The sequence below is a fragment of the Anas acuta genome, chromosome 6, assembly GCF_963932015.1.
Source record: "Anas acuta chromosome 6, bAnaAcu1.1, whole genome shotgun sequence".
Classification (NCBI taxonomy): domain Eukaryota; kingdom Metazoa; phylum Chordata; class Aves; order Anseriformes; family Anatidae; genus Anas; species Anas acuta.
In genome coordinates, this window is record NC_088984.1 from 13,419,224 (window position 1) to 13,438,586 (window position 19,363).

Below are 19,363 nucleotides of genomic sequence, written 5' to 3' on the forward strand. Positions count from 1 at the left end.
TTCAGTTTAAAATTCTCAGGAGTAATTGTTTGCAGGAAAATATATAACCGTGTTGCCCTTCACTTGAAAGGATGAATAACCTGTGCTGGCCAGAGCTGAATGTATAAATACACAGGTACATAAAAAGCTCTGTGTGACCTTCGTAAGTCAATGTCTAAATAATTTAGAGTTGCCTTGAAAATTCATTCGGCAAATGTTGGCAACCATCATATTTTTCCCTCTCCACAAAACTTTATTCTGAAAAGGTACTTATCAATAATAATAAAAAGGCTTTTTACTTTTAGTTGCACTGAAAAGTGTCACAAGATATTATTTCTATTATTTTCTAAAAGTTGACATTAAGCAAAAGTATCTCTCAAAATACTGTTAAGATCTTTTCAAATGTGCTGTTTCCCTAAATTGACCAAAAAAAAATAATAATCAATATTTGTGTTCTAGAAAAATGGCTAGATTTTTAAAAACTGAAGTGGAAAATGTGCACTTTTTTTAGAGAAATGTTCCATTTTCCACTCCATTATCGCAGTTTTTGAAAGATGTTCATCCCTGGTTTTAAATCATCAGATCACCGGCAATACAGATCTTATTTTTTCTTTTTTTTTTTTTTTGAAAATGTGCACCTGGACCCTGTTCCCCTTTAGTTACACAGAACCAAATTCTGCGGGATAGAATTTGATGTACAGCTGCCTTTAGGTTTTCAGACTTGCAGCAACCTGAAATGCTGTTCTGTCTCATAACGAGAGTCTTACCCAGCTAACAGTTTACAGCAGCTAGCCACGTGAGTACCTGTGTTTTTTAGAGGGATGTTATAGTATGAGTCAGTGCTACAGCTTGCTGATAACGAAAGGGACATTGTCCTATTTCTGGCTTCTGGGAGTGTACTTCCCTCCCCTCACAGTGCTCGACCTAGGGATGAGATGATTCGTCCTGTTGAACCAGCAGAGAGCTACCCAGGCTTGTCCAAAAGTCGCTGTATTTGGCTGGTTTGGTAAGCTGGGCTGGCCAAGGGAGGAGCACTGGTGTCATTCAAGGACAGGGGCACGGGTGTGAGTGAAAGAATGGCAGTACCCGGTTTTGGTGGTGGTGTGCTCTTCAGGTTTAGCTGTAACCTGTAACTTCATTCTTCATGGGTTTGGGATTTGCTGCTAGTATCAGTGGGCTGTTGCCATAAGTAGTTAAATTACTTAATAATACCTTTTAATGTGGTTTGTGAGGAGGAAGGCATGTATCCTTGCTGGTATTTAGAAACTGACATTCAAACTAAGCTAATAGGAACTAATGCTAACTGCCCTTTCGAGCCTCTAAAAATGTTCTCCTTAATTCTTAAGTATAAAGCCATATAATGAAAGATGAATCATCTATATAATACAAGCTATATGGTTAAGCTTTTATTCCAAAAGGACTAATAAAGGAAATGATCTATATTGCACATAAACACAGAGAGCATTTTTATTAATCTACAGTACAGTGCTTGAAGATCTAAAACAGAAATAGAAGTTCCTGCTATTCTATCTTCTGTAATGATGTTAAAACTCAACTCAAAAATGCATGCTCTGAATGCCATTTTTACAAATGTTTCAAAAAATTTCAAAGGGGAATAAAACCAAAGTTCTTTTGAAATATGCCTTTGTGTGTGTGTATATATATACTTTTAAGTTGAAAATTTTAACTCTGTCACCTCCATTGAGCTTTTCAAATAAATGTGGGTGGACAGCTGAATTGACTTGAGTTTGCACTCCTATTTCTAGATCAAAAGGCAAAAAATAGCGTGGGAGCACTTCATTAGAATGCTTTTGTCTGTTTTTAAGATTTTTATTTTTTTTTAAGATTAATTTCAGGCATTGACTTGTGATCTAATTGGTTTTCTTATTGCAGGAAACATTTTAAGTGACATGTACTTTAGATATTTATTTTTAGCAAAAGTAAACTGTAAATACAGTGAATTTTATAGTTTTTAAACACAAAATGGGTTAAGAGTGCTATAACCTTTGGGGGGGGGGAAAAAAGGAAAAAGTATAAAACTTGAACTCACTTGTTCTATGTACTATTGCTTTTCAAGAATAAGGCAGTAACATGGCTAAGCATATATTTCCAATGTATTCCACCACAGTAAATCTTTAAGATTCTCAAAATATATGCATATGTTCAGGTTTTAAACCCTGAGTTTCTTCAAGCAGTTTATTTAGTTTACCTGAAATTGTTAAAGTATTGTCAGTATCTAATGATTTCACTTTTATTTTGGTACTTAGATCTCAAGAAACTCCTATAGATGGGCAGCCTCCTGCATTACCACCCAAACAATTTAAAAAGAACAGTTGGAACCAAATTCATCATTCACACTCACAGCAGGAACTGGATAACCATATTAATGAAACATTTGATGTTCCTGCATCACCTGAAAAGTCCACAGTAAGTTTTTAGGTCTAGTTTAATTATTTTGCTTTTTTCCGAAAGATCTACTTTTGTTTAGCTAAATTCTGATACATTTCAGGGAATTGCCACGCTTGTATGTTACATTGCAGCATTTCCATTATACATACTCTCTCTTTCCTCACTACTACTACTTTTTCTACCTGCTGGAGTAGTCCTTTGTCTGCTGTCACCAAATGACTACACTGGGATAACTACGCAAAACATGTTAGATCTTTTTTATAATACTCAGCTTTTCATCACTTGCAGAAACTTTTAACCTCTTCAGAAGTCACTGTCGGTTTTAAAGAAGACATTGTAGGTAACTACTGCTGGTATGAAAAATTGTGTTTAACCTAGCTTTTGTCAAAAAGCTGAACCTAAAAATTCCTACTAGCATCTGGAGTAGTTTTGTCAGGACTGGATTTTTGAATCTGTGGTAACATTTCTGATTAGAATTTCCAAGAAAGAGCCACTACCCAGAGACTTGTGACAAGGAACGTAAACATCCAAGCCAGTTTTTTCTTTCTTGAGCATGTGCTAGATGAGTAATACAATCAGTTGATTATTTTCTGTCTGAGGTGAGAAATCACTGACCATTTTTGTGATTTTTGTTCTTAGAAAAGTTTTCAAATGGTTTTTGGTTTTATACTGATGTGGGACAATAAATGTTTTTCAGAATGGGAAAACTCCTTAACATCCAGATGTAACAGATACTGTATAAACAGTTTCACCAACCTCAGACATTCAAAATTATGAGTCAGCTCCCAAAATTGATATTTTAGAAATGCCTATGGTTTATTTTTATTTTCATTCTGAACCCTAAGCCTAGGGTGTTCTCTCAGGCCTTGTTATAAAGTTAAGATTCCCATAAAACCCATATTTAATTTCATAGCTGGGGTTTTAATAAAACACAAAATTGAAACTTTTTAAATTTACGAGCATTTTGGGAATGTCATAAAAAGTTTGCCTTAATTAAATCATGAAACAGTATTTTTAACAACTTGGTCTTCTGCTGGTGCTTACTCAAGGCATAGTGAAGTTCTGTTCTGAAAAATAACACAACTCATCAAGTCTTTCTGCATTCAGTTATCTGTACCGAATTGACAAAAATAACTTTCAGTTGTTTTTTTAAAAACTCCTTTTAGTTCTCACGCAGCTGTGTTGTTTTTTGCAGAATAAGATTCTTTTTCCTGTGTGCATTGTCAGTGTGATTGTTTGCTCTGGTCCAATGAATTACATTTACTCAGCCCTACTTACAGCAGCACACTGTTGTAATTGAAGATGTAATTTGGTCTGCTGATTGCTTTTTATTTGGGGTACTAGAAAAGAAACACAGGATGACTCCTACATTTTGTGAAATTAGAAATTTAGGATTTTGAAAGTAATTTTTCAAGATTGCTTCTCTGATCACAATGCACTTCAGGTTTCTGTATTGTTAAAGTCTCTTCTGTTGCTCCATCTCAAATATTTCCAGGAAAAACTCCGATCATTTTGCCTTCATTAAGCTGTCAAATTTCCTTTGTCTGTTTACGTATGGAGAGTTCATTTAGAATGGTAGTAGGACAGGTATGGAAATGACAGCTTTTTATGGCAGCCTTCCTTAAGCATCCAGTCAGAATGTCCAGAAGTATTTGAAAACAGGTGTGGCCAGGAATTTCTGCAGTCAGGACAAGTTAATAATGATCTACAGTGCTCTCTTCGGGTTTTTCATTATAAACAGGCAATTCAAAATTGCTTGTTAGAGTAGGAAATAATTACCCCTCTTTTTTTATCTGGGGAAAGGAATTGCACAGAACTTGCCAAACTCTGCATGTGAGCCCGTGCTTATTGTTCATCCTGCCCAGGAACATTCGCCTGGTCTCCTGTGCCAGTGAATGTTGGCAAAAAATTATATGCTCCCTTCCTTCTCATCAATATATCTTATGCTCACTCTTATGTTTACTCTTCTCACCTTCCCCAAAGTTTTCATCTTTTCACTACTATGAATGCGGTTGGGGTGGGGTGGGGGTGGTTTGGCTTTAATCAGGAGCTTAAAACACGTGATGCTGAGTTATCTTTTTAGTTTTTTTTTTTTTTTTTTTTTTTTCCAGTTGGCTCTTATGAGCCAAGTTTAGCAACCTTTTTACCTAATTGAACCTGCAGGTTTTGAACTTTCATACATAATAGGAACATTTGATTTCCTTTAATACATGGATTTTTTTCTTCTTTTCTGAATGTGACTCTTATGCTTTGGACTGTATTTGGTAACAATAAAAACATCATTGAAATAAATCTCTTTAATAGTACTTCACATCGTCACCATGTATGTACTAGGTGATATTCAGCCTGTGACATTAATGTAGAATAAACTAAAATTCATTTCAGTGGCAATAAGTTGATTTTGCCAGATTACAAAAGTATCTAGTATTCCCCAGTTTGTTGGTGGTTCCTGTGACAATGTTGTTCTGATCAGAATAATAATAAATAAATAAAATGTTTGAATTGTCAGAGCTTGACAGAACTCATACTACATTAAGCACAAAATAGGATGGAATATGGAACCAAGGTTTGGTTGCCAAACTTCTCTCAGCTTACTGCTACCATACTGCAGTTAATAGGGGAGAAAAAGTGTGTATTAATTTACCTCATTTATTATCATGTTACATTCTTACTGGGGGCTCTTCGCTGCAGTCTAAACTAAAATAATTTTAAAAGTTTCAGTTCGGTAATTTGTTTCTCTTAAGACTGCTTGAAGCCATTAGTGACGTTTCTTACTCTGAGCTTCCTTTGACAGAACACACTTTTAATAATTACATCCAAGACTTTAAGTGTATTATTGTTTTTCCTTCTATGTAAAACTCATAAGATAAGACATTTGCCTTATTGATGTTTTCGTGAGAGTCCAGTATCAATATCTTAATGAGGAAAATGCAAAATTATTGCATACAATATCCGCAAAGGCTATAGTAACAAGTAATATATATTTTTTCTTTTTACTAGCCCAATGGTGGTATCCCCCATGACAATCTTGTTATGATCAGAATGAAACCAGATGAAAACGGAAGGTTTGGCTTCAATGTCAAGGTACAGTAACTATTCCTTTTGTGTCTATTAAGTTGTTTTTCTGATGTTTGTGGTTTATGACTTCTGTAATTTATTTTTAAAGGGTGGATATGATCAGAAGATGCCCGTAATAGTGTCCAGGGTAGCTCCAGGAACACCTGTAAGTTATAAAAAATCAAACTGTTTGAAATATCTGTGTAGCTTTAAGTATGTGCTCAAAACTAGTAACTATTTCTTAGCTGCCTATGAAACAAGCCTGTGCTGACATTATCCTAAGAAAGCAAGTGATTTGCAGAAAGGATTTTGTGGGGCTATATAACACGGGGGAAGAAAAGTTCAATCCTCAAAAATATTCTTCTAATGAAACAAGATTTAGTTCCTGAAAATTACAGATCTGTGGATGTTCAGTATGCACTGTTTCTTGAGCTATCATCTTAAAAATGCATTTACTTGATTATTTTTTAATATAGGAATTCATACAATTCAATCTAATTTATATGGAGTCTTCTATTCTCTTAAAAACAGCTAAAACGGCAAACACCTCTTACTTTAGTGACAGATGTAGCTGAATAAAGCCAAGACTTAGGTTAAAATCAGACATAATGAATCATTCATTAGGTCTGATTGTCTGTTGTTAATGGTGTGTAGTGACTATCAATAGTGTCTTCAAACCAGGCACAATATTTTGTCAGTTGATTGCCAGAAATACTGACCTGGTATTCAGCTGACTGAAGTCAGCTCTGTTTACACCTTTTACAGTAGAGTGAACCATTTCTTTGCTAACAGTTATTTAAGAAATACAACATTTTTTCCCCATTTTTTTTCCTGTTGAAATCTGTGCTAAGAACAATGTTCTTACCCATGTGAATTATTATCTCTAAAATATTTAATAATATAAATAATTTTGGGTAAAAGCTTTAAATAGCCGGTCTCCAAGGAAAAGATAATTGGTGATGGAATGTGCTCTTTCCTTTTTTGCAACCATGGTTGAACTGTGGTATAATAATAATTTTTATTCTTCTTTTTGGGATTACTTAGACTTGTGCATTGTCTTTGGTTATTGTCTTACTCTTGTCGTTACAATTGTAATGTTTCATACCTGAAGTATTTAAGCCTCTGAAATTGATTTAGGCAATTACTCCCTTCCCTTCAAAGATAACATTCTTCTTGCCTGTGTAAAATGTGATTGAAAAAGAGAAGCTCAGCCAAGCTTTCTACTTCAACCAGAGGAGTGGAGTAACAGCTGCTGAAAGACATGACAATGACAGTCACCTCCCAGTGACAAATTGATTTGTACATATGAATGGCACTGTCTCATATATTGAGCAACAGTCAGATTTATCATTTGAATACAATGCAGCAACCATAGCAACTTGGCTGTTAGGATTCAAGTCCCAGAGTGTAGTTACTTTCAGTTGCTATTTTAAGGTGACAAGTTGGAAATGGCTCATTTTACAGATTTTATTTTTGTGTGTTGCAGGCTGATCTTTGTGTCCCTCGTCTGAATGAAGGAGACCAGGTTGTACTGATCAACGGCAGGGATATAGCAGAACATACCCACGATCAAGTTGTTATGTTTATTAAAGCTAGCTGTGAGAGACACTCAGGGGAACTTGTGCTCCTAGTTCGACCCAATGGTGAGTGATATGTACATAATGAAAAAAATATATATAAATAAATCAAAAAACACCTTGGATTTATTTTCTAATCTTATTTTTTTGTATTCTGATGGAATGCTTATCTTTTAAGAAGTAACTCCCTTCCTTGAAAAGGACTTGCACCAATACAGCCTATTGTATAAATCTTAACTGATCCCATACTCTCAGGAACTGTTCAGAACTAGGTATTAGGAATGAATAGCGAAGCCAGAGATCATGTATTTCTAACAGAGAGATGAAGTGAATTTTGTTCTCACTCTCACTGATTAAGGAAAAAAAGTCCAGAAAACTATCTGGATATTGAATGCAGTTTCTGAGGTTACTGTAATTCTCTTGAAGAAAAAGAAAAACACAAAACAAGAACCCAGTGTTTAGAAGCCTTTGGGGTTCCATATATGCAAAATCCTCCTATATGTTTTAAAAAAAATTCAGAATGACTGGTAACATTTCTACTTGATGCAGAAAGTGCTAAAAATGCAGTTGAAATAAGTGTTTTCTATATACTCATGACGTAAACTGTTGAAGTATTGCCAGCAGATGGTCACTGGAGTTAATTCTGCTCTACATCCCAGTTATAATACAGTTGCACAGGAAAAGAAAATGAAAAATCATGTTCAATCAGAATAATTGAAATTACTTCAGGAGAATGTCAAACACCTCATAAACAATATTTCCTGTATTCATGCTTCCTGCTTGTGTTCACGTTCTGTGTGCAAGCTTTCTTGCAGTTTTTATGTTTACTTTCTTTTTCATATAAAACTGCTTGTTTATAAGTTACTGAATTGGTATCCCCTTATGTGTTGATTATCTTTGTGTTCTGGATAAAAACATTTGAGCTGTAGAAGCGAGGAGCTGCCAGTTTCCTCTTTCATGATCATGCAATTTCAACTAAAGAGAGGATTTCTAACACCATGTTTGTTATGTATAGTAGATGATGCATATTATTTTTCAGTTTGTTTATAGGCAGGGCACACATACAGCATTGATTGTGTTATAATGGCATATATTAGTGCTAATTTGTCTGGTGGGCTGCATGTCTTGCCCTAATCACCAAAGCCTGAAAGAACCAATCAGTACAAAATGAAATAAAAGTAAAAATGTAAATGTGCCTGTAGTATCTTCAGAGGCATGATGTGGGAATTTGAGATTAGGGAGTACACCAGACAAGGTAGGGTCTAATGTGAGGTTTGATCAAAATGTGAACAGTCAGTGATATGCTTTTGTTTAAAATGACTATTAAAGCCAAAAATAGCTTTGTCATGGGTGCTAGTAATCAGTAAATGCTACTTTTCCTTGATGATGGAGATTAAAATCAATGTTTTTAATAAATGTGGGTTTTTCTACAGGAGAGAAGTGCCTTTTTAGTTGACTTAAATAAGTGACTTAAAGTTAACTTTACTTGCCAAATAGCATGTCTGATTAGAGCCTTCATACTCATAATTTTTTGTAGCTGTCTATGATGTTGTGGAAGAGAAGCTGGAGAGTGAGCCTGACTTCCAGTATATCCCTGAGAAATCTCCACTTGATGGTGTGCATCAAGATGATAATGCTCTGAGGGAATCCATGATTCAGCTAGCAGAGGGGCTTATCACTGGAACTGTTCTGGCTCAGTTTGATGTGAGTACTGTCACCTGTATTTGTGTGCAAGTTTCAAGTCTTTTGGGACAGTAAGAATTTTAAACAGAGAAAACTTCACTTAAATTTCAGTACCATCAGCAATTTTGAGTAAAACAATTGACTCAATGCTCAAAAGAAATTTTTTTTTTTTTTTTAAAAAAAGGTCCTGTAGAGAAACAATACACGTCCAAAGTTATGGCATAGAATAACCAATCCAAATACTACTTCTAAATGTTGTTTCTGTTTTAAATAGCCTTATTGATTGCTTGCAACTTTTTATGGTTATCAGGGGCCTATTTTAATAAACTTTTATAGTGGTGATGACAAAAATCCATACCAAAGATTTGTGTTCTGTACTCAGACCTTTATTACTAATCAAAGTTAATGTAGGAGCTGAATGACAGCTAAACTGTTGACATTTTATGGACAATTTCAATGAGGGAATATAAAATTACCAATGGAAAATACAGCCCTGTTAAAATGTGTAACAAATTACTTTATAAATAGTTAATTTTTTGGCATATTTGAAAAGAACAGTGCATTTCTTTTGGCATCCATAGCTGCTGATAGCTATAGTTTTTCTTTAGCGCTAACCTGTGCTCTGATGATACTCCATCTTCATTAATGCATGAGGTCAAGTGACTTAAAGCAAGAAGCAGTAATTTGTAAAACACGGCAAAGTGAATTCCTCACCAGAGACCTAAGGTTATGTATCACAATGTATTTTTATAAAACATGCTATTTGAGACTTCTGGTATAATGTACTTATTTTATACATAGAATAGTACCCACATTTTGCAGCATATGTACCTTGTATGTTACACTGCATAGGTTTGCACTGAGAGCTCTTCCAGGGAATGTTACGGTTTTGTAACACCTAGTGTTACATAAATGGCTTTGGTGTGTGTGTTTGGGTCAAGAAATGTATGGGTGTACTGACACATAACTCCCAGGTCTTCATTTAGCTGTTCCATTACCGTAGGATGTCAAACTTATGCATGGAATGTGTGTAGTCACCATGTTTTAATCTGGAAGGGCAAGTGAAAGGTTGTGTTCTCTGGTTGAAAAGTGATTTCAAAGCTCTGCTTGCCACATCTCTTGCTCAGGTTTAAGGCCTCTTTTCTGTCAATTCACTTAGGAGTTCACTTTAAAACAAAGTATTTAAATGATTCAGACTTGAAGTTTTTAAAGTGCTTTTTATTGAAGCTGGATGATATCACTGGTACTCTTTGCAGCACAATAGTTACGGCAGTGAATGACTAAGGCATGACAGGACAGAGACCTCTCAAAGGAGATACTGTGCAAGAAAAGCACAGGATTCACTGTATACCTAATGAAATGCAGGAAGATATCTGACAAAAAAAAAAAAAAAAAGCTCTGAAACAACTTCATAGTAGGTAGAGAGCTGTACACAACACCATCTGCTTGCCCCAAACCACCATGTGGAATGTCAGTATCTGCCAATTCCCTTAACATTATATAATACTGACTTCACTGCATTAGTGTTCTTATGGAAGTCTGAAATTTAACAGTCAGTTTGTCTTCAACCAAATTGTGATGATGCCTCAATTATTTTAAATGATCCCATAGAATATTTCACAGGGTTTTCTTATGAAAAGTATTTCCATATTTGTTGAAACTATCTTTGTTCAGTAATTTATGTTATAAAAAGTACCTCTATGCATATACTAACAGGTATTTTATATCTTGACCATCTTTTTTGTCTTTAGCAATTGTATAGGAAAAAACCTGGAATGACAATGTCTTGTGCCAGATTACCTCAAAACATTTCCAAAAATAGATACAGAGACATTTCGCCTTGTAAGTATGTGTGTGTGTTTGTGTTCTAGAAGTATTTTACCCTGGTTAGTAAATAAGTAACAGCTTTCTAAAATTTTTTCAGATGATGCTACACGGGTTATTTTAAAAAGTAATGAAGATTACATCAATGCAAATTACATAAATGTGAGTACTGTTTTTAAAAATACTTTCTGACATTAAGTACTTTTGCAGTTTTGCAACAGAGAACTCAAGTGAAAAAAAAAAAAATTCATGTGAACCTAGTCGAGGCTAGAATGGCTGGGTAAGCCTGTAATCAGATGGTTTGAAATTTACCGTAGGTTTGCTTAATTGCTAATAGTTTGTGGCAGGTAATTTTATTTAAAAAAAAAAAAAAAGAAAAAAAAAAAGGAGAAAGTAGCCCTTTACCAAAGGAACACATTATTCTTCTTGGATTGCTAATGTGGCAGTAGTGACTAAGTTACAGTAAATAGGATTCATGTAATGATGCTTTTTTATCTGTTAGTCACTAAACATTGTCTGATGTGTAGCTTACAGAAATTCATTCTCATGGTGAATGCAAGAATTAAAATAATGATTTTTATCTTTTCTTAGATGGAAATCCCTTCTTCCTCTATAATAAACCAGTACATTGCTTGTCAAGGTCCATTGCCAAACACTTGTCCTGATTTTTGGCAGATGACTTGGGAACAAGGCTCATCTATGGTTGTAATGTTAACAACTCAAGTTGAACGGGGTAGAGTAAGTACAAGATTCTCTTAAATACCACTTACTTAAAAAAAAATCTGTTGATGATTGCCATTTAAAAGATCCGAGGAAGATACTGTTACGACAGGTAGTGCAACTGTTTTCATAAGGGCAGTGCATTCTTAAGATTCATCACTACAACAGCACAAAATTTTAAACCTTTTGATGTTCTTAGTGTAGCTAATATTAAAACTTGGTTCAGTGCTGAAATACTTTTAAGTCCTCATGTTTTTCTTAAAATATTTTGGCTTACTGGTTTGACTCTTGTCAAACTAGAATTTACTTTCATGAGACTTCTTTTCTCTAATCTTCAAATGAAGAAACTCCAAAAAATGGAATCAGTTTTTGTAATTAGTTCTTTGATATGTAGAGATGAATTTTTAAGGCAGCCTAAAGTAGCTTTGTAGTGTTGAGATAATGTGCCTGGGTGGCTGTCTTTAAGAGAATCATTGATAAACTTGAAGTCTAAAATTCTTCATAAAATGTTCTTCTGAGGCTATGAACATATGTGAAAAAATCATTGTCCTTTTTCAGCCTTTTTGGTACAAAAACCTGCAGAAGTAGAGACTTATGAATTGCTGAAAATAACTGTTAATGGTGCTATCAAAGGCTTTTTTTTTAAAAAAAAAAAACAAAAAAAAAAACAAACAAACAGTAGTTTATTAGCTTCATTTGTTGTCCTTTTGAAACAAGCAACGCAATAAAATCTAGTCATATGAATGGTTTAATTCCAGTGTTACCAGGTCTGGAGCATTCACAGTAGCACCGGATGATTGAGTGTGTGGACAGAAATGACATAGTAGAATAATAGTTTAGTGGAATTTCTCATAATTCAGGATTTCTTTTGAAGATGGATTTATGAAACATTGTGGGTGTTCTGATCAACTCAGACTATGTTTCAGCTGTCTGTATATATTGTAACTTAGTAATAACCATGTATTTGTTGGGAGGTCAGGCCTCTAAATGTAATTAAAATAATTGAAGGGGAGTTACAGTGTTTTAAACCTTTTTTAAGTGACTCAACATTAGCATGATGCTGCCTGCTCCCAAATAAATATGATTAGAGGGAATTTCAGTACAAGTGCCCTTTTAATTTGAATTTTCTTTACAAATCTGCTACAGACTTGCAGTAGCAGTCCTGAGGTTCCCCCACCCTGCTCAATAATGATATTTGTGGAGCTCTTTGGAGAGCTGCTAAATAATTAAGTAAAAGGACTTATCTGTCTTATACCCATAGGCAGACTCCCTGCTCTAAAGCTGATCATGAGGCTACCGACATCACTATCCCACTGAATGCCGGGATGTCTCAGTGGAGCAGGAAGTCTGCAAATCTGGCTGCTCTTAAAGAATCGCCAGGTGGGTTGGAAAAACAAAAGTACACTTGAGCTGAAATGACCTCTATGATTAGGCCGTTAAGCAATATATCTAAAAATCTTAGTTTTTAGAGTTTTCGTTTATCAAGAGTCTTTGAAGCCCACCATCTGCATTCTTCTAATTTTTAATTGGTTCAGCAGCCTTTTTGTTGCTGATCTCCTTTCTCTTTTTCATATGTTCTTTTCCCATATACATGTGCTTTAAGATTACATTAAGTTTTTAGAGATCAGAAATATTTATAAAGCAGCATTTTTGTCACTCAAGTGTAAAGATGAAATATTTTATAAATACAATTTAAAAAAAAAATTGTAGCGAAAGATGAAGGCATCCATCCTCAATTTACGCTAACACTGAGTTGGTGCTCTGTGGCACATTTTATGATATGCAGTTAATTAAGTAGCACAGTCTATTTGGTAAGTAAACTAATAGTAATTACAAAGTGATCAAAATATTCTTTACTGAACAAGGGAATAAGCAACTAGAGAGATTGAAAATAATATTCTGAATTTAAACACAAACGTCTTCAAAAATGTGTTGACTTCAGGTTAAATGCCATCAATACTGGCCAGAGCCATCAGGAAGCTCATCATATGGAAATTTCCAGATCACCTGCCATTCAGAAGAAGGAAATCCTGCCTATGTGTTTCGAGAAATGACATTGACTAATCTGGAGGTAAAATCATTTTACACATACATATGCATATAAAGTATTAATCTGTGGGATCCTCACAGACCAGCTGAAACTACCTAATCAGGCTTTTTTAAATCTTGATGACATAGAACTGCTTGTTTCTAGAAACCTTTAGAAAACCAGCCTTACTGCAATGTTTTTACTTTTTATATGTTCTGCTGTTAGTATGATAACCATTTATAAGCAAAGTAACCAAATCACAAGGATTTGGTTTCAATAATAATGTTAATTGGTTTAGAATCATATAGAAGATGTATTATTTGTCTTAAAGACTTTTATTGCTGTCTTTCAAGACCTGGACAAAGGAAAAGAGTAATTAAAATTTGAGAAACTTGTTATTCCCTTAATGCTTTTAATGAAATATCAAACAGAAGCAGTGTTTGAGCATTGCTACTGAAAAACCTCCTTTTTGGTGGCAAACGGTTCTTAATAATTCCATCTTGGAGATTGTGTGCAAGTAGATGGGAGATAAATCCTGCTGAGAGAAGCATGAATTGGGATCAGCAATGAGATGTAAACCAGGACCTCCCAGACTGAACATGCATAGCATGGAGTTTGAGGGAATGTGTAGTTTCTGGAGCTTTGCCAGTCAGCATTTCAGTTTCAGAAATGTTTGGAAATGGTTATCTGGAGTTCAGTTCATGTACTTGTCTCTTGCTACATGGATTTCCAGATGAGATGCCAGTTTTATAGAACTTCCTTTTAGTCAATTTGCAGTTAAAATTCCTTTCCTGTGTGCTGTTGAGACAATTGCTCATTTATTATCAGTAGTGGAAACTCTGTAAACGATTCCATGCCAAAGGGTTATTTAACATACTGTAACTTCTTCTGTTCTTTGAAATGCTGCTTTTACTCTGATTGTACGGCCTGCCCCCTCCGCTCACCAGAGGCATGTGATACGTTTGTGACATTCGAGCGAGGGGGTGGGAGTGGAAAACCAAGTCATTCTGCATCTTGTGAAGTAAGCTGGATAAAATTAGAGGTGCAGATAAAAATCCAACACAATACTGGTGTTCACACAAAATCCGAAGGAAGGCTTTCATGCCTGGAAGTCTTGTCCAGTCCTCTCTCTACTCCTGTGCTGCCATTTGATCTAGCGAGACGGTACCTCTGTCTGCTAAATTTCTTTTGTTAAAGATTTGGCTACCTTTTTTTAAACACAAACATCTGGTGTTTAGATAGACTGTTTGTATCTAACCTGCTGTTTTTGTTTTTAACAAAAAAAATGTAACTGTAAAATCAACAATGAGCAAAAATTAACTGAAAGTTTCCAGAAGCTACATCTATTATAGGCACAAGTTGATGTAAATTTATCATTGCTTTTTAGTTATTTGTTTGTTTTCCCCTCCATGGAACTTGAGTTACCCTTCAATAAATCTTATGTTTCTGATTAGAAAGAGGAAAGCCGCCAACTGACCCAAATTCAGTATATAGCATGGCCTGATCATGGGGTTCCTGATGACTCCAGTGATTTCCTAGATTTTGTGTGTCTTGTGCGAAAGAAGCGGGCTGGCAGAGAAGAACCTGTTGTTGTTCATTGCAGGTATCCCTTTTTTTTCCCTCCAATTTTGCTAAATCACAAAATTGAACTTAATTATTATCAAACACTATTTCTGTGCTTTGTTGTTCAAATAAGCATTTAAGTGTATCCACAGATTACAGGAGAACTCAACCTTTGAATTAAACAGTTATTTTTTCTTACAGTTGTAATCACTTTAAATAAGCAGAATTTGGGGTATCTACATCCATGAATCTAGGTGGGAATTGATTTGTTTAAGTTAAATGCTTGTGCTAGTAGTTTGTGTAATTCAAGGAGATGGTGAAAGATACCTAGGAAGCTTGCTTAAGATCACTACTGTTTTATGACTTTGTCTATCAGAAATTGTTTTTAATTGGTTTGGCTATCTTTTCTGTTTTGTGTTGGTCAGGGTAAATCTTCTGAATTAGGGAAAACCGATTGGTACTGCTAGAATTCCAGTGTCTCAAAATGATATTTTTCTTCAATTTCATTATTGCTGTATTTTGGTTGATACAGTTCTGAACAAATAGTTTCATTAACACAGTACAAAGTGTGCAAGTCTACAGAGACACTGAAGTTTAGGAACAATTTCATTCCTCTCAGTGAGGTATCAACTTGGCTCCACTGTGATAATTTCAGTATCAACATTTAAAACAATTTCATGTCTCTCAGGAAAAAAAGAATACCACAGTTTGGCATAATTTACTTAATAGACCTAGCTTGATGGCTGTTGGGAAATATAACTGAATTTCACTAGCAAGATCAAGCTGAAGGAGCCCAGGATTTCTTCTGCATGGTGTTTGCATTCTATTTTTACTAGCTTGTACTGCTCAGTATAAGGGGACTAGATGTTACAGCACCAAAATGGTCAAGTTTGGTTTTAGACCTGAGGCACCAGTTTTACATGTAGTATGGGGAATCCAAAAAAATCTAAATCTAAAAAATAGAAAAGACTCCTCTATCATACAAGAGTAGTTTAAAATGGGAAAAAAAAAAATGATTGTAAAGCAACACAAATCCGAAGAATATTGAAGGTTTTTGTTATGTTGAGATACTTTAAAACACTCATTTTCAAGTTGTTCATCACTATTGCTTCTCTGATTACATTGAGTTCTCAGTGCTACCAACAAGTTTTCTGACTGAACTGAGAGTGGTTAAACAATTTATAATCCATATAGCCCGAACACAGTGCTGATGAAAGGATGCTCTGGTGTAACAATCTTTATTCCCTGTACAAATCGGTGACTTCCTTCTGGATTAGTGTTTTTTTGGGATTTGCCATTGTAGAAGAGTACTGAGATGAGAAACTTTGGGAGTGAGTGAATCTTAACTGTAAGCATTATATTTTTAACAAAAATATGTTTCTATGGCACCTTTCTCAGTAGCCTTTAGAGGAAAACAAGTGTAGCACAGAATGTACTTCAAGAAAGAAACGTTGTTCAAACTAAGGCTGAATGTACTCCGTTCTGTTTGGATCACTGATCATAAATAGATGCTTCAGGAAAATTAAGAACCTAACAAGGTTTTATGGTGCTTGTGCCATGTAACTTGCCCAGATTCCAGCACGTTTCAGGTTAAAGAAGTTACTGAACCTGTTACGTTTTTCTGCATAGCAGCTCCAGTGCCTTTCTTTTCCAAAGACATTTGTGTTCTTGTTTCTGAGCTCTTGAATTCCTGCATTCCTGGCCTTTGGCAAGTTCTGCAAAGTTGCATCTAAGCTTTTATTTTTGTTTTGTTTTTACTTTAACAAGGCTTCTAACAGTTTAGCTGAACAGTTTCTAATTCTTGTTCTGTAAGAGATGGTGGGCCACCCACCCTGTTCCTGCCATTCATGATTTTCTTGTCTTCTGTTAAGTTTCAGTGTTCCACTCCATCAAGCAATGGTTTCTTTTCCTAAGCTGAAGAGTCTTAGCTCACCTGATATTTATCATATGGAAACTGTATCATACTTTCCATCCTTATTGTTGCCCTTATCTTCTGACATTGCAAAATGAATTGTTAAAGATTCTTTGACAAATACCATTCCTGCTTGCATTTCATGGTGCATTCTGCATACAAATTCTGTATGTATAAATTCTAGAGGTGTAAAATGTTGTGGAGTAATTTTATATAACCAGTACATTTACACCTTGTTGTGAAATTTTCATGACATCACTGAAATATGCAGTAGCTTTGATGCCACCTTCTGGACAAAAACTTAAAGTAGTAGTTTGGCTGGATTTAATCTGAAATTATGCTTCAAAATCAGAACAATTAAGTTTCAAAGACAATGTTTATATTAACTAATTAATTTAGAAGCAAACTTTCATTTACTGACAAATAATAATTGTATGAGTTGAGATAATGGTGATGTCTGCAAAAACAGATTTGGTTTTATATTCAAGTATGAAGGAACATTAGGCTTCTATTTTAAAACTGCAAAACACTATTTTGAATGAATAAATATATTTGTAGATTCTGTTAGTTAAAGGCTAGGTTAAGAACTGTTAATTCTATGAAGAGGATTGACAGTTATGCACTGCCTTTTGCTCTTTTCAGGCAGGATGGAAGCTTCCAGTGACACCCAGTCTGTCTAACCCCTGTTACTGTAAAGCTCAGTCATGAGAATCCTTGAGAAGGAAGGTCTTAAGTTCAGTGGGGTGGTTTATACAACATTTAGGAAAACGTGGCCTTTAAATGTGAACCATCTTTCTGATACTTTATTTTTTGTTGTTTTTACAGTGCTGGGATTGGACGGACAGGAGTTCTCATCACTATGGAGACAGCAATGTGTCTCATTGAGTGCAATCAGCCTGTTTATCCATTAGATATTGTAAGAACTATGAGAGATCAAAGGGCCATGATGATCCAAACACCTGTGAGTATCATACTTGTTTTTCTGTGTTGTACAAGAATAACTTCATATTATTTAGTTGTATCATTAAACATATTTTAATATACTTGTTGTTTATTATTTCTCAAAGAAGGCGTCTTTACCCAGAGTAGCTGCAGCTGTGGCTTATCTGGAAATAAATTGCTCTAGTTATTGGAAAAGAGCAACTCTTAAAATTTCTACAAAAACAACTTGGGAAAAAGCTGTGGCTTTTTCAGGGTTATCTGTCAGTTACTGTCAAAAAGGGCCAATTTTCAGTAGTTTTCAAATTGTTCCATAGAGAAAGCAGGAGCATAATTCCAAAAGTTCGAAGTGGAAATAATATAAAAGTCTAACACAGAAAGACCTAAGACATGCAAGAAAAAATCTTCATTGGTGCAATTTGGTGATTTTGTTACCCTAGTAATAATGAAAACAAAACTTCACACCATCCCGTAATGACTTGAGTAAGGGGGAAATAATAAAAAAAAAAAAAGAGTTTGTACATCTCTATAGCATACATAGAGAGGAAAAGACTAAAAGACTTTTATTAGTAAAGGGGGGAGGTACAGGGTTCTAACTACATTCCCCCCCCCCCAAATGTGCTAAATATCTGTTTGTTTTGTTTTCTTTTTCTACTCAAAAAAAAGAGCATGTTCTATCTGCAGTGGAACACAAATGTGTTCAGAATGAGGGGGGGGGTATAATAAACAATATCTATCATAATTTCTCCTTTTGATGTCTCTTCCCGATTTTGTATATCCTGAAAGATTCACTTAATGTCCGCAAGATGGCCCCATGCATGATTCCCCTGTATGCTTACTATAGGAAGAGAATTTGGAAAGGCTCCATTAGGGAGCACTGGAGGCAGAATGCATATGCTCCACAAATAAGTATGAATTCAAATATATTAATACATATGCAACAATAAAATATAGTAATTCTATTACTAAATCTGTTACTGTGCCCATTTAAGACTAGATGTCAACAATTACTTGTTGACCACTAGTTGTGGTGCTTTACAAAAGAGTGATTTTTATTTTCTTTTATTTTTACCCTATTTGAATTTGGTTGCTGTTGTTTTTTTTAAAAAAACTATTATTTGTATTATTTATATGTTTAAAACAAGATATCAGTGGCCTCTGTGTATGCTGGTGCTCAACTTGAATGTGTGTAGAGTTAGACATTACATAATGTTAAGAAATTGGGTTTTGTTTTTTTCAACATGAAACACTTTTTTCATCAAATTTTGAGAAATACCAGTAACGTGGCAGAATTAATGTAAGTATGAATAAATGCTTTAGAAGTTGATAGTGCTAGCTACAGATGCTGCTATGGCTTCTAAATGCTAAGTGCATGGAAAGGCTAGGTCAGTGAAACTTCAGTAATAAAATGAAGGGAAGAAAATTACTGAAGAAGTGATGTTATAAGAACAGGACTGGTGTTGTGGGTGTGACTTCAGTTACATATTTCAAAGTGCTATTCATTCCACTCTTCTGTCGGGAAAGAAGTTTCTCAAGTTCTAATACACTGTCTCTATTGTTTTGTGTTTTCTAAACTAACTTTGAAGCACAGTTCTCAGACCATCAAGGAAATAGGGTTGGAAATACTAGAGGCCTTTCCTACTTCCAAAAGACATGTCTCAAGTCTGTTTC

At 34.9% G+C, this 19,363-nt stretch overlaps 1 protein-coding gene across 6 annotated transcripts in view; it reads left to right on the top strand.

Moving 5' to 3' along the window:
* The window catches only part of PTPN4 (protein tyrosine phosphatase non-receptor type 4), a 108,221-nt gene that overhangs the window by 88,022 nt on the left and 836 nt on the right, over positions 1–19,363 (top strand). For 5 of the 6 annotated variants that reach the window (XM_068687443.1, XM_068687442.1, XM_068687440.1 and 2 more), the window contains 11 exons: positions 2,247–2,406; positions 5,389–5,472; positions 5,555–5,611; positions 6,932–7,088; positions 8,560–8,726; positions 10,457–10,547; positions 10,630–10,691; positions 11,121–11,267; positions 13,192–13,320; positions 14,733–14,881; positions 17,579–17,714. In XM_068687443.1, coding sequence (XP_068543544.1) covers positions 2,247–2,406; positions 5,389–5,472; positions 5,555–5,611; positions 6,932–7,088; positions 8,560–8,726; positions 10,457–10,547; positions 10,630–10,691; positions 11,121–11,267; positions 13,192–13,320; positions 14,733–14,881; positions 17,579–17,714 — 1,339 coding nt within the window. Of the gene's footprint in view, positions 1–2,246; positions 2,407–5,388; positions 5,473–5,554; positions 5,612–6,931; positions 7,089–8,559; positions 8,727–10,456; positions 10,548–10,629; positions 10,692–11,120; positions 11,268–12,510; positions 12,630–13,191; positions 13,321–14,732; positions 14,882–17,578; positions 17,715–19,363 lie in introns of those variants that run through there. The other variant, XR_011098094.1, reaches the window with a different exon arrangement.